This window comes from Agrilus planipennis, unplaced genomic scaffold, assembly GCF_000699045.2.
Source record: "Agrilus planipennis isolate EAB-ADULT unplaced genomic scaffold, Apla_2.0 scaffold87, whole genome shotgun sequence".
NCBI lineage: Eukaryota > Metazoa > Arthropoda > Insecta > Coleoptera > Buprestidae > Agrilus > Agrilus planipennis.
Window position 1 is genome coordinate 622,778 of NW_020439134.1, and position 16,105 is coordinate 638,882.

At 32.7% G+C, this 16,105-nt stretch overlaps 3 protein-coding genes across 4 annotated transcripts in view; 2 read left to right on the plus strand and 1 right to left on the minus strand.

The window, feature by feature from the left end:
- LOC108737629 (fizzy-related protein homolog) overlaps positions 1-14,016 on the plus strand; it is a 45,803-nt gene extending 31,787 nt beyond the window's left edge. The window contains exons 2-5 of the mRNA XM_018470577.2: positions 11,108-11,350; positions 11,798-12,047; positions 12,199-12,489; positions 13,351-14,016. Of these exons, the coding sequence (XP_018326079.1) occupies positions 11,108-11,350; positions 11,798-12,047; positions 12,199-12,489; positions 13,351-13,637 (1,071 nt within the window). The 3' untranslated portion in view covers positions 13,638-14,016. The remainder of the gene's footprint in view (positions 1-11,107; positions 11,351-11,797; positions 12,048-12,198; positions 12,490-13,350) is intronic.
- LOC112905405 (fizzy-related protein homolog) lies at positions 558-2,809 on the plus strand (the record flags this gene model as incomplete). Its single annotated transcript, XM_025977770.1, has 3 exons — positions 558-840; positions 992-1,282; positions 2,144-2,809. Coding segments are annotated over 3 exons (861 nt in total), but the record flags the coding sequence as incomplete, so codon positions are not given.
- On the minus strand, positions 6,586-10,439 carry LOC108737627 (myosin-M heavy chain). Of its 2 annotated transcripts, XM_018470576.1 has the most exons (3): positions 10,335-10,439; positions 8,780-10,277; positions 6,586-6,974 (listed from the first exon to the last, which is right to left on the minus strand). In XM_018470576.1, the coding sequence occupies exons 2-3, from the start codon at positions 10,148-10,150 to the stop codon at positions 6,849-6,851; spliced, it is 1,497 nt and encodes a 498-aa protein (XP_018326078.1). In that variant the 5' UTR covers positions 10,151-10,277; positions 10,335-10,439; the 3' UTR covers positions 6,586-6,848. The 2 variants fall into 2 exon arrangements, with proteins under 2 accessions (XP_018326078.1, XP_018326077.1); XM_018470575.1 differs by lacking the exon at positions 10,335-10,439 and having other exon boundaries at positions 8,780-10,328.
- Positions 14,017-16,105: the final 2,089 nt, after the last annotated feature.

The following is a 16,105-nucleotide window of genomic DNA, read 5'->3' on the forward strand; positions in this document are numbered from 1 at the left end:
ACGGTTTGAGAGAAAATTTGGAATTTGACCAAAAACTTTGAATAAAATAAGAAATAACGAATAATATGGAAAATTTTTAACAGACTTGGCAGTGAATATGTCTTGATTTCAACAAAAAAAGATTTAGTTTCAATCTTTATTAATAATGAGCGCAAAACTTTTTAATATGTTTAAATAATAATTAAAACTTTAAAATTACATTTATTTCAGACAATTATAAATATTATCAAGTAAAAACGAGATTTTCAGCTAATTTTTCATTTTTTCCTAGATAACCATTTAGTGAATTTGAATAACCTTATGCTAAAGTGATTCTCCAGAGTTCAAGTTACTTATTATAAAAGTTTGAAATTTCTGGTAGCTTTTTTTCTGTTAATAAAAATAAATTTAATCTGTTCGGTTAACGAATCTCCATAAAATGACGTGTAAAATTACAATTTTTTAAANACTCTTTAATGCTTTTCTTGATCTACAGCTTTAGAGAATAAAAGCTGTTTTTGTATTTTGTTTTATCTTACAAATTGTAGATTTTCGACACCACTTTTTTTTGCTAAATACGTAACACTTTAAACTCTAAAAAATTTTTAAAGGTAACAAGATTATGTGATCTTTCATCGGATGGAAATGCAGTAACTTCGGTTGCGTGGAGTGAGCGAGGCCATCTAGTTGCGGTCGGTACGCATCACGGCTATGTTACTGTATGGGACGTTGCAGTCAATAAACAAGTAAATAAGCTTGTGGGACACTCGGCAAGAGTCGGAGCCCTGGCATGGAATGGAGACGTGCTTAGTTCGGGTAGTAGGGACAGACTTATTCTTCAAAGAGATACGAGGACGCCAGGTAAATACAACATTTTAAGATATTTAATCTTGATTTAGATTTTGTTAACTGTATGTACCTAGTCCTTTTCAATAAAAAATGCATTTTTCTACGTTAGAATTATATAGTTTTCTATTGAAATATATAATTCATAATTCCCTCATTTCTATAGGTACTGTCCCCGAACGTCGGCTTGTAGGTCATCGGCAAGAAGTGTGCGGATTAAAGTGGTCCCCTGATAATCAGTATTTGGCATCTGGCGGCAACGATAATCGTCTGTATGTCTGGAACATGCAGTCCTTATCTCCCGTACAAACGTATACAGATCACTGTGCCGCCGTCAAAGCTATTGCTTGGTCCCCACATCATCATGGCCTTTTAGCGTCCGGAGGTGGAACAGCTGACCGCTGTATCCGATTCTGGAATACGTTAACGGGACAACCCATGCAGTGTGTTGATACTGGTAGGTTCAATGTAATTTTATGCAATTCCTTTATCGTGAATTTTGTAATCGAGTGCGAAACGTAGGTTGTTGGCTTCACATAAATAAAAAAACCTTTGCCCCTATATAGGTTGATTTTTACATTATACAATTTTCTTTGAGTATTTGTTCGGTTGAAGTTGTTAGAAAACAATTATAATAATTATGACGCAATTGTGAAATAATCTAAATATACAGATGTATAAAAACCGACTTCAACACTTTGCCTGCATGCACAAGTTTAAGTTAAACCAAAGTGACGAAGTTGCGTTATTTTCTTCAAATATCATTCCACTCTTGGAGGTGGAATTTTTTCTTCTTATTTAAATGGACCTCCATGAGATATAACATACTCAACAAAAAAAGAATTATTAAAATCCGTTACAAATTGGCAAAAAAAGAACGCGTAACTTTCACAAAAAAAGTTGACTGTCACTGGACGCTTGGCAGATGTGAAACGTTAGAATTGATAGTAGAATTTATAATTAATAAAAACCAATAATGAGATATTAAGCACTTAACAATGTCGTTTCAAAAACAATAATTCTGAAAAGAAGCGTATAGTACACGCATGCGCACACATGAAGGTCGAGAACAGGAGGGAAGTGGGGAGACATGACGGCATAAGAGAACCTCATGTTATTTGACGTCACGGCATACTAGTCTGTTTTACTGCCACTAAAAGTCGAATTGGGAAACTTCCTTTTTATAAAGTCGGTTAGAAATAATGAAACCTGCTCAACAGTATATGTATTACGTACCTAATTTGTTTAATTAGAGATTCATCTAGTTTTTAACTGAAGTTAATGTTTTTATCAAAAATGTATTGCATTTTTTTTTCAGGATCACAAGTATGTAATTTGGCATGGTCAAAACACAGTTCGGAACTAGTTTCCACGCATGGTTATTCTCAAAACCAAATCCTAGTATGGAAATATCCGAGTTTAACACAAGTTGCGAAACTGACAGGTCATTCATATCGCGTACTTTACTTGGCCCTGTCCCCTGACGGAGAAGCGATAGTGACCGGAGCGGGAGACGAAACGCTAAGATTTTGGAACGTCTTCAGTAAAGCGCGGTCTCAGAAGGAAACCCGATCTGTGTTGAGCTTGTACACGGGCATTCGTTAAACTTTAGTTCAGTGGAATACTATAAATTGTCTGATGTTAATTTCAGGAAGAAAATAATTTATTTGATGTTTTTAACTTCTATTTTAGAAAAACTGCGTCTGAAAAATAGTGCTTCTGCAAGTGTTTCTTGCGGTATAAATCATTGTATATATTTATAGCTATTGAGAATTTATATGTATTAACATATAGTGAACTTTTATTGAATTATTTTACAGAATTATGTACATGAATATATGTATGTATGATTTATATAAGACGGTGTACGTTTTTGTACATGACTAAATATTTACTTGTGATGTTTTTGTGTTCAAATTTTTAGTTTCTACAAGAGAGGACAAATGATTTTAAATTTTTATTAAGTACAAGTTTTAGGGTTTGGAAGCCATTTATTATTTATAATCTATTTATATTTTTTAAGGAATTATTAAGGAAATGTAATTTTTTTAAGAGTGTATAAAATTGCTTTTTTCTTCCAAAATAAAAAAACAAATGGAAAACTTTTAAGCTTTATAATGGGGTGTAATGTAAGAAAATTAGGATATTTTACAACCGATGATAAATGTGAATGAAGTTTTTTTTTTAAGAATTTCGAAATAATCTTATTTATCAAGAAATGTTTTTAACTTGATGGGATGTTACAATTATTGCTTATAGTACAAATATATTTAATTGATGTCGTAATTAAAAAAGATATTGTATAAACAGTATTTTGCTTTGTTTTTTTTAATAATTATTTCTCAAAGTAGCGGCAGTATGCATGTGTCTATCTATATACAAATTGGCAGTTATAGGGACTGCCGATAGAGGTGAAAACTTAGAACTTTTAGTATTTGAAATTTCACAATGTTTGAATAAAAATTATCAACATCAATCTGGTTTTCACATCTGTTGACACTCCGAGCAACAATTATATGCATGTTTATATAGTTTTTTATTATTCAAATATTTTCATAAATTTCAATTTAATTGATGTCGTAATTAAAAAAGATATTGTATAAACAGTATTTTGCTTTGTTTTTTTTAATAATTATTTCTCAAAGTAGCGGCAGTATGCATGTGTCTATCTATATACAAATTGGCAGTTATAGGGACTGCCGATAGAGGTGAAAACTTAGAACTTTTAGTATTTGAAATTTCACAATGTTTGAATAAAAATTATCAACATCAATCTGGTTTTCACATCTGTTGACACTCCGAGCAACAATTATATGCATGTTTATATAGTTTTTTTATTATTCAAATATTTACATAAATTTCAATGTACTTGATTTTTAACATTGTTTGCATCATTGTCATCATTAATTTTAACAGTACTTTCACTTTTTGTACTTTCAATTATTTCATTGTGTTCTAAAAAAGATACAATAGGCTTATGGTAACTAAAGTAAGAAATGAAAACGTTTGATTGAAATTTATCTAAGTATCACGTAAAAACCGCATCGATCGTCGTAGCTGTATAGCTACAGATATACTGCTACAAGCATGTCGGTGACGCGAACGTACGAGATTTCACCCATCCAAAAAGCGTCTAACGCCTACAGCATACGGCTGCTGCGGGTGCCCAGTCGTGAGCATGTCGGTGACGCAAACCCAGTACATTTTCCCCTGCCAAAAAGTGCCCAACGTCGCTAAAGAAGTTTTCCCTTCAAAAATTGTTGCATTTAGGGACTGTGGTTTAATTTTTGGTGGTTTTGGTACATTGCTGACGAAAAATGTAAAATTCCTTATTTCAGCTTATTTCTTCTCCGAAACTATCTGAAAAAGCTACTACCATGTAATTTACAAACATTGGAGATAAAACCTTTGACGTCCTTTCGGGAAATAAGCACTATTAGCACTTTCAAGATCTGAAAATTATATTAACTATGATGGGACAGACGTAACCCTCTGCTGTAATTGAAATATGATCATATACTGCCTCAATCGTTTTCTAAGATATGATTTATAGCAATAGGTGTATTATAAAGAAGAAGGTTAAAAACGAGTACTGCAATTCTACATTATTTTTATTTAGATATTAGCCGATTGTCGTGATATCGTCTAAGTCGTTTTGGACTGGTAACCCGTTTTCCATACGTGATCGATAAATACTTTTTTTTAATTCGTTTATTTATTTTCTACTAATTTCTTTGATGGATATATGTAGGATCATAAGGATACGATACGAACAGACAACATTCACTATTTCCTTTTTCATTTCACAACACTGACAATAGGTACAAGTAAAACAAACTGTCAATCATGGCCGGGTTTTTATGAGCGCGGCTGGAACAATTAGCGACTTCCTGAGCGCTAGTATGAATGAAAAATGATGCGCAGATCCGCGTGGCTATCGCTTACTTTGCACGAGGTTAGAAGAGCTTCCTCTTCCGCGTATACGCACTGCGTAGTCTGATACTTCTTCTTGGGGGCAAGAAAATACCCATAGAAAGGTCATCGTTGTCTATTTGTATGAAATTCACATTAAATAGAAATATCGTGGTAAAGACCAGCCGCCCAATTGTAAGGTAAATATAAATAAAAACCGATTATTTTATTTATATAAAAATAAAAATTAATTGGTTGGTAAACTTTTTGCAAAATCTTTTGTTAACTTTTAAATCTTCAGATCTTAATTTGCATTTACTTTATTAGTATATTTTGTTTCCATTTGGAAATATATAAGAGCATGAAGGGAAAGGCTTTTTATTATATCCAGTTATTTTATGATAATTAATAGGTTTGTATCTTCAATCAATTACTAATTAGCAATTTGGCACGAAAATACGACTGTTTAAATATTAAGAGAAAACCATTTTTTTAAAATACTTTTATTATTCTGCAAATTAGGAACTATTTCTAAGGATTTCAATCTCAAACGAATTTAAAGCAAGATCACAGATTAGAAAGTAAATAACATTAGGAATACTATAATCAAGCTTAACAATACCACAACAAAATAAAAATAATTATGAATTTTTCATTTTATTAAAATAGTATTGATGATATCAAGCAATCGTTACAATACTACGTGATTGAAGGAGTTGCAAAAATTTAAGTTTTGAATAATTTAATATCCATCAATAGCTATTTGTATTTATAACAGAAATGCCTCAGTAATTATTTTTCAACAAAGTTGTATAAAAAGTTATACGTGAGATCCATTCTCGCTTACTTTGAAATGCCTCATGTTAATACCACAAATATTGAACCCTCTATTTTTCTGAAATTGGGTTTCTAATGTGCAATACTGCGATGCAGAGGGCAACAAAAAATAACCACATTATGGTATCCCTACAACTCGTCAAAACAAACGACGGCGTCAGAAGGACTCAGCCATTCTGAGCATAAAATAAGATTAGGGCTAACAATACTTACAACATTTAACGAGTCGGAGCGTGGAAGGTTGGAACCATGAGGGGAGCAAAGAAGATAGAAACTTTAATAATTGAGGTCGATATGCTAGAGTTAAATATAATAAGATTAATGAAGTTCCTTTGCCAGAAGTCGGAGACTTTTTTGGAATGAAGACTTTGGAAGGTCATTCCGGGGTAGGAATGGTAATGCGTAGGAAAGAAAGATAGAGCACAGAAAGTTATTTACGGAAAAACGATAGCAAAGTTATGATCAAGTTAAATTTGAAATAGTAATGCAGGTATATACGCCTACTTTTACTTGTAGTGAAGATTTCGAAGATGTGTTAAGTTTAATGAAGTCAGGAAAATCTAATAATTGTAAGATACTTTAACGCAGTAATAACTGAAGGCAAAGATAGAGTAATAAACGGTTCTTTTGGATCAGACAATAGAAATGATAGAGGCACACAGATTGATAGAATTCTGTGATAAACTATCTTAAGCGCCTCATATACTTTATTTAATCATCACGTATTCGTTGAAGACCGTTTTTTGGAATAAAACAGCCTGTTAGTAATTTAGTTCCCCATATCACAAAAAAAATCACATTTTAAATTGTTCAGTTTTAAAAATTAATAAGTAATACATTGTATAATCAAATTACAACACATTATTATGTACATGTAACGTTGATCATCACGCATTTGTAAAAACAGCAGCACTTAATGTCAAGTGTAATGCATTTTCAATTTGTATTGATAATTTTTTGCATCTCCCTCTTGTAAATTTGTTACGTATTCTAACATGACTATAGCAATCATAGCAAATAAAAATACAAGTTTTATTTTTATTTTGCACATCTGACACAGCAAATGTTTTAATTTTATTACGTAAATAACATGAAATTGAGCTACAACCAAGCACACCTGGTGGTAATTGGAATGTAAAAGAATCAACAAATTAAATGTTACTTTTTGTTGATCAAGAATATATATTTCTTGTATTCCAATAATACTAGTAAATGCAATAAATACTCTTACTTCATACAATAAAGGAATAACGAGAAGGGACAATGCAGGTGTGCTACGAAATTAAAATATCCAGTGCTTTGTCTCTATCATTATCACTTTTTAACAGGGCTTTTGACACTTCACTTTCTGGAAAACCCAGATCTAACAATTCCGACATTGCTAATAAATGTTCAATTACCTACAAAATAAAATCAATTAGTAACTAATTTTTTAATAAAATAATTAGTACAAGCAAATCAAAAAAACACAAATTAAATTGTAAGGTAATTTTTAAAGTTTAAGTTTTAATACTTTAAATTTGTAGAAGATTGTTCATCATTTTCCAAATTCACTTTATTTATTTATCTAAAAATCAACGGCTAAGAGACCCAATTACTTAGATACAAAAATAGGATGATTCCACCGTGCACAACATCCGCATTATAATAATAACAGATAAGTTTAATTTATGAACATTACAGTTACCCATAAGAAATTCTCCTTATTGCCAAAATGAAACACTAAGCGAATTAAAGAGTGTCAAGATTACTGGGTTAAGAGAATGATATGTAAGTTATTTTTTAAGGTGTTGCTGTTGGTGCTGGGAATAATGATGTTCCAAATCCTTCGCATGAGGAGTGTGGGAAAATGAAATGTATAGTTTGTGATGTATGAGTGTTCTGCCACAGTATAAATACGTCACAGTTTGATGAGGAGGGTGAGATGAGGTTTCTGGAGGAGAAAAGAAAGGACAGTTGTGTGCATATTTTGATTTGAAAATGAAAAAGTAATCGAAGTAGATATGTAAATTATTGATGGAAAGTGAAAATCTACACAGCATAACTGAATGCTCTACAAAGAACACTCTCAAGTTGAGAGATTCTATATTACATGCAAGGGGTTCAGACGACTAATCGTGAATCATATGGAGGGTGCGGAAGAATTAAATATTAATGATTCAGAATTCTAAAATCACAGGTGGACCTTTGGGTGCATCTAAGGGGTTTAAGGAACGTGGATGTAATTGGGTTAATATGTTTAGTAAAGGTTAAATTGGAGTCCGGTATTACAGCTAGAGCCGAAAGCGATTAGACTCTATTCAACATCGAGGACCACAATGCATAGTTGCACAGCAGCCTGGTTCTACCATTGTAACATGTTTTGACTGAATTTTTGATCATAAAGCTTTAATCCACAGTCAGAGCACCACTCATCAATTTTTATCAGGCGTTACAGAAGGTTATTACAGTCGGATAACGAGTAGACTTTGCCTTTGTCTGAGTATAATAGGGTTCGAGAAGACAGAAGTTCAGAAGGTAAACAAAGTAAATAACAGCGAACCAAAGTGCTTGTGGCACACTAAAGGAAATAGCACTGAGTAGTAGAATCTTAAGAGCTCCACCTAGGCACTGCAACAACTTACCACCTATGCTAAATATTTTCGCTCTTATTAACAGGATATCAAGGGGGGCACTATCGAATGCCTAGGTCATGTCCAGGAACAGGTTATATCCTCATCGAAGGATGACGTATGTTAATAATAAAAGAAGAGGGAAACTGAATCTGTATCTACATGATTGGATGATGTAAGGTTGAGAATAGTTTGGTACTCCTCAGAACTTATGGAAAGGTTAGCATCCAGACGGCGATGAGACGATTCAAAGAGCTGCGATTTACCAGAGGATTCAGCAGCAGATTACATAAATATTTAGGAACTATTAACAATGATTATTGATCACATTTTGAAAGATGTAAAAATGGAATTAAATGAAAATCCGAGCGAATTAGCAATCACAAAAAGGAATTGATATATAAGTTAAACATACTTAATCACAAAAGGCATTAAACAGTATGACATCAAAGTTTAAATGCGTTAGGGATGCCCGATAGGAGAGCAAAAACTACCATGTATAAATATGCCCGGCAAGGCTAATATTGGGTCTCCAGTACCTGGTTACTTGGCAAAACTACTATCTGGTTTATTTAAAAAGATTGAGATTATACCTTTTTCTGGTCTTCTCCAACAGCAACAACCACCTTTGCGACCCTGGATAGTGGAAATCCCATTGAACTGATGTTATGTGAAAAAGCTTTTAAATTTGCTGGTAAAGACAAGAAAACTTCATCTTTTTCTTCTTCTTCTTCTGTATTCTTTTGTTTTCTGCTTAATTCAGTAGTCTGTACATTCCGTGTAACTGACTCAGGACAACTGATTCTATTAATATTTGTGTTGCTCATACGTACATTACTAAGTTCATCTTGTAGAGCCTTCATTATATCTGGTACACTTTTGTAACTTGCACTGACACTGGTATTGCTCTGTTTACTGTCAGTAATACTCGTACCAGTCTTAGAATATGTATATGAAGTCGCTTGGGGTATTTCATAAGAACTTACTTTATTGTAATCATATTCCAAAGTTAAAGGTTGATAATAAAAACCATTGGCAGTACTATATGGGAGTTTCTGTTGATAAGCCATTTGAGATGATTCAGATGTTACAAAACTAGGATGACTGCTTATGTTATAATTAGGCATAGAATAGCTTGTGGAAGGTTCCGGTATCGATGAAACTGTATTAACTGGTGTATAATGTCCATATTGAGGCATTTGAATATATGGATTCACATTTAGTCTATTAATAGACTCATCATTCTTCAGTACCTGTGCTAATTCTTCGAGGTCATTTATTGTTTTTAATTCAACATTATCAAATGGACTAGAATTGTCTGCTTCAAAATCAGAAATATTCAAAGGACTTTTATCATTTAATTTGCTAGTTACTGTAGAGCAAATGGGTTCTTTTAATGGTATAGGTGTTAAAATATGTGAATAAGTTGGCCTTGTTGTTATTGTTGGAAAATTATTATGAGAAATATCATTAAATGTATTAACAGAATTTGATGTATTGTATGGTAAAATTTTAGATACATTCTCATGGAATTTACTACTTACACTAGAATTATTAGCACCAATAAATATTTCTTTTTCTTCTGATTCTAGCCTCTTCTTTTCTTGCTCAGTCTGTTCTAATCGTCTTTGTCTTTCTTCCTTAGCATTTTCATATCTTATTTTCTTTTCCTTTCTTATTTGCTGCCTTGCAATCTTAAGTTCCTTTACTTTTTCCTTTATATTTGTTTCTAAAGTAAAATCATATGTTGATAAATTATCTTGAATATGTTTCTTGTTTAAAATTCTTTGAGTATACGCGGTAACGGGATTAATACGTGGGGGCGGCTTATAATTTTCTGAAATCTTTACTCTAATTCCATCCATATAAGAATGATGAGTTTCTTGACCTTGTTTTAGTGACATGACTTCTTCAACCTCTTTTATAATGAAAATTGCAAAAAAGTATGATTCACAGACAAACATGAATCAGAATTTTATTAATAGTTGCGAACACATGGGGCCATTCACTCTACTGTAGATTACATTTAGAATCTGTTGTCACTGATTACATTTTCACATTTTATTTGAAAATTTTTAATTTTTGCTATAACTACAAATAAAATATATGTTAAATAAAAATTAGCAATTCAGTCTGGCTTTTAGTTACTTTTCATTTTTGTCACGAGAGATTCTCTTTATCCGTCACATCTGTCAAAGTCAAATTTCATGTCAAATTTGTTCTATGTCAGCGTGGCTATGATCATCGACGTTTACTAATGGACATGCCTTAGCGGTCAGAATTATGGTACATTAAAAGAAAGAGATAGAATGAAGTTTCGGACAATATCCATCTCTTTCACGATAGTGCGTAAGCGTGTCATGAAAGAGATAGCACTAGTCCGAAACCATACGCCATCTCTCTCACTTTTCCAGCCAAGAAATTATTACAATGACATACGGCTAAGGCACGTCTATTAATATATTCAGAAATAACCGTAGATAAACATAAAAAATAATAAATATTACAAAAATTATGTGCAATACACTTGGGCAACTATTAAACTGACTGTATATTATTGACACTACATAACAATCACATGACAATTGATATCACTGAAACTCCATACACCACGGCATGGCTCAGCTTATAAAACGATGCTTAGTATCTATGATGTTTAGTTAGTTAAGGTCATAGATAAGTTAAGGTAGATGTGGATAGATCGTTGTCAGAGAATGTTAAAGTATCATTGAGTTATCTATAAATCTATTATTTTTATNACAAAAACAAAATGCGTTTTTAAAAAGAACCGAAAAAAGCTGTACATGATTGTTTAGAATTAGTACAAAATGCAAACGAATTATAGAAAGTATATATCATTAAATAAGTGCAAATGTAACAAAAGTTTCTATTGAATTAACAGTTTGTTGTTTTTATTCCAGAATGAAAGAACCCCTGTCAAATCAAGTCCGTACTCATTATCCCCCTTGAGTTTGAGCAGCCAAAGATTATTGAGATCACCACATAAGGCTACTCGAAAGATTTCACGGATTCCTTTTAAAGTCTTAGATGCACCTGAGCTACAAGACGACTTCTACCTTAACCTTGTTGACTGGTCAATACAGAACGTTCTTAGTGTAGGTCTTGGAAGTTGTGTTTATCTGTGGTCTGCATGCACTAGTCAGGTATGTTCATTAATATTAGGTACTACATATTCTAGTGCTAATTAATAGTTGTAATCAAATTTAAAAGGTCAAATAATAAAATAATTTTTTTTGAAATTTTTAAAAAGTGAATTCCAAATCACTTTTCTAAAGCGTAGGTAGGTTCTGTGTTGTAACTATCCCTCATGGGCCGTAACTTTTTTTATAATTTTCACATATTTGTTAATGAAGTAATTTGTTTTTTGTTCATCACTGACAACAAATTTTTTATTCTGTTGATCAAGAAACTACCTCTAAAATTTTACTTCTATTTTGAATACTCGGAACTCTTTAATGCTTTTCTTGATCTACAGCTTTAGAGAATAAAAGCTGTTTTTGTATTTTGTTTTATCTTACAAATTGTAGATTTTCGACACCACTTTTTTTTGCTAAATACGTAACACTTTAAACTCTAAAAAATTTTTAAAGGTAACAAGATTATGTGATCTTTCATCGGATGGAAATGCAGTAACTTCGGTTGCGTGGAGTGAGCGAGGCCATCTAGTTGCGGTCGGTACGCATCACGGCTATGTTACTGTATGGGACGTTGCAGTCAATAAACAAGTAAATAAGCTTGTGGGACACTCGGCAAGAGTCGGAGCCCTGGCATGGAATGGAGACGTGCTTAGTTCGGGTAGTAGGGACAGACTTATTCTTCAAAGAGATACGAGGACGCCAGGTAAATACAACATTTTAAGATATTTAATCTTGATTTAGATTTTGTTAACTGTATGTACCTAGTCCTTTTCAATAAAAAATGCATTTTTCTACGTTAGAATTATATAGTTTTCTATTGAAATATATAATTCATAATTCCCTCATTTCTATAGGTACTGTCCCCGAACGTCGGCTTGTAGGTCATCGGCAAGAAGTGTGCGGATTAAAGTGGTCCCCTGATAATCAGTATTTGGCATCTGGCGGCAACGATAATCGTCTGTATGTCTGGAACATGCAGTCCTTATCTCCCGTACAAACGTATACAGATCACTGTGCCGCCGTCAAAGCTATTGCTTGGTCCCCACATCATCATGGCCTTTTAGCGTCCGGAGGTGGAACAGCTGACCGCTGTATCCGATTCTGGAATACGTTAACGGGACAACCCATGCAGTGTGTTGATACTGGTAGGTTCAATGTAATTTTATGCAATTCCTTTATCGTGAATTTTGTAATCGAGTGCGAAACGTAGGTTGTTGGCTTCACATAAATAAAAAAACCTTTGCCCCTATATAGGTTGATTTTTACATTATACAATTTTCTTTGAGTATTTGTTCGGTTGAAGTTGTTAGAAAACAATTATAATAATTATGACGCAATTGTGAAATAATCTAAATATACAGATGTATAAAAACCGACTTCAACACTTTGCCTGCATGCACAAGTTTAAGTTAAACCAAAGTGACGAAGTTGCGTTATTTTCTTCAAATATCATTCCACTCTTGGAGGTGGAATTTTTTCTTCTTATTTAAATGGACCTCCATGAGATATAACATACTCAACAAAAAAAGAATTATTAAAATCCGTTACAAATTGGCAAAAAAAGAACGCGTAACTTTCACAAAAAAAGTTGACTGTCACTGGACGCTTGGCAGATGTGAAACGTTAGAATTGATAGTAGAATTTATAATTAATAAAAACCAATAATGAGATATTAAGCACTTAACAATGTCGTTTCAAAAACAATAATTCTGAAAAGAAGCGTATAGTACACGCATGCGCACACATGAAGGTCGAGAACAGGAGGGAAGTGGGGAGACATGACGGCATAAGAGAACCTCATGTTATTTGACGTCACGGCATACTAGTCTGTTTTACTGCCACTAAAAGTCGAATTGGGAAACTTCCTTTTTATAAAGTCGGTTAGAAATAATGAAACCTGCTCAACAGTATATGTATTACGTACCTAATTTGTTTAATTAGAGATTCATCTAGTTTTTAACTGAAGTTAATGTTTTTATCAAAAATGTATTGCATTTTTTTTTCAGGATCACAAGTATGTAATTTGGCATGGTCAAAACACAGTTCGGAACTAGTTTCCACGCATGGTTATTCTCAAAACCAAATCCTAGTATGGAAATATCCGAGTTTAACACAAGTTGCGAAACTGACAGGTCATTCATATCGCGTACTTTACTTGGCCCTGTCCCCTGACGGAGAAGCGATAGTGACCGGAGCGGGAGACGAAACGCTAAGATTTTGGAACGTCTTCAGTAAAGCGCGGTCTCAGAAGGAAACCCGATCTGTGTTGAGCTTGTACACGGGCATTCGTTAAACTTTAGTTCAGTGGAATACTATAAATTGTCTGATGTTAATTTCAGGAAGAAAATAATTTATTTGATGTTTTTAACTTCTATTTTAGAAAAACTGCGTCTGAAAAATAGTGCTTCTGCAAGTGTTTCTTGCGGTATAAATCATTGTATATATTTATAGCTATTGAGAATTTATATGTATTAACATATAGTGAACTTTTATTGAATTATTTTACAGAATTATGTACATGAATATATGTATGTATGATTTATATAAGACGGTGTACGTTTTTGTACATGACTAAATATTTACTTGTGATGTTTTTGTGTTCAAATTTTTAGTTTCTACAAGAGAGGACAAATGATTTTAAATTTTTATTAAGTACAAGTTTTAGGGTTTGGAAGCCATTTATTATTTATAATCTATTTATATTTTTTAAGGAATTATTAAGGAAATGTAATTTTTTTAAGAGTGTATAAAATTGCTTTTTTCTTCCAAAATAAAAAAACAAATGGAAAACTTTTAAGCTTTATAATGGGGTGTAATGTAAGAAAATTAGGATATTTTACAACCGATGATAAATGTGAATGAAGTTTTTTTTTTAAGAATTTCGAAATAATCTTATTTATCAAGAAATGTTTTTAACTTGATGGGATGTTACAATTATTGCTTATAGTACAAATATATTTAATTGATGTCGTAATTAAAAAAGATATTGTATAAACAGTATTTTGCTTTGTTTTTTTTAATAATTATTTCTCAAAGTAGCGGCAGTATGCATGTGTCTATCTATATACAAATTGGCAGTTATAGGGACTGCCGATAGAGGTGAAAACTTAGAACTTTTAGTATTTGAAATTTCACAATGTTTGAATAAAAATTATCAACATCAATCTGGTTTTCACATCTGTTGACACTCCGAGCAACAATTATATGCATGTTTATATAGTTTTTTATTATTCAAATATTTACATAAATTTCAATGTACCTGATTTTTAACATTGTTTGCATCATTGTCATCATTCATTTCAACAATACTTAGACTTTTTGTACTTTCAATGATTTCACTGTGTTCTAAAAAAGGTACAATGGGCTTATGGTAACTAAAGTAAAAAATGAAAATGTTTGATTGAAATTTATCTAAGTATCGCGTAAAAACCGCATCGATCGTCGTAGCTGTATAGTTACAGATATACTGCTACAAGCATGTCGGTGAGACCAACACACGAGATTTCACCCATCCAAAAGGCGTCTCACGTCTACAGCACACGGCCACTGCGCGTGCGCCAATCGTGAGCATGTCGGTGACGCGAACCCATAACATTTTCCCCCTACCAAAAAGTGCCCAACGTCGCTAAAAAAGTTTTCACTTCAAAAATCGCAAGGCGCAAGATCGGGGGAATAAGGAGGGTGTGGTTTTGCAACCTCTTTTCTGGTAAGTGTGTGGACGAGCATTGCACTGTTGCAAGATTATAGGTGCTAGATTGGCTCGAACATGTCATTGCCCTTTGATGTACTTGTTGCTGAACTTTTTGTTGAAGTGAAAACTTCTTTAGCGACGTTGGGCACTTTTTGGTAGTGGAAAATGTTATAGGTTCGCGTCACAGACATGTTCATGACTGGCGCACGCGCAGCGGCCGTGTGCTGTGGGCGTTAGACGCTTTTTGGATGAGTGAAATCTCATGCGTTCGCGTCACCGACATGCTTGTAGCAGTATATCTGTAACTATACAGCTAAGACGATCGATGCGATTTTTACGCGATACTTAGATAAATTTCAATCAAACGTTTTCATTTTTTACTTTAGTTACCATAAGCATATTGTATCTTTTTTAGAACACAATGAAATAATTGAAAGTACAAAAAGTCTAAGAATTGTTGAAATTAATGATGACAATGATGCAAACAATGTTAAAAATCAAGTACATTGAAATTTATGTAAATACATTTCAAATTATAAATTAAAATTATGTTACAAAAGTTTACTGATACCAGAATAACTATTTCATCACGTAGTGACTTTCTCATTCTACCTGCGGCTATCACTCGTAATCAAATTATTACTATGGTGTCACATAAATGCAGAGGTTGTCTTCGTTATTTTAGACTACGTTAGTTCATTCTTTTGATTTTCATGTGAATAAATTTTCTGATATTTTTAATCACATTTGGCAATTTACTTAAAAATAGTTGCATTAGTTAATAATGTAATGGATTAGGTATTATACAAGTTCATGTTTAATTCGTTGATGAAACCTCAGTGGTCGAAGAGAACCACTTCCAATTTTTTTACAGTTGTCAACGAATATTTGCAGCTAGGCAACATTTAGACTAACGAACAGATTTCTTTTAGTTTGTATGACACCAATGCTTATATAAAAAATGCACTTAATTATTCTACTTGAACAACTTTTTGATTGAGAAATATGTGTCAGTAACAAATTCCTTTTTGAGAATGAGGATGGTACTAATCCTACTAAAAAAGCCATTT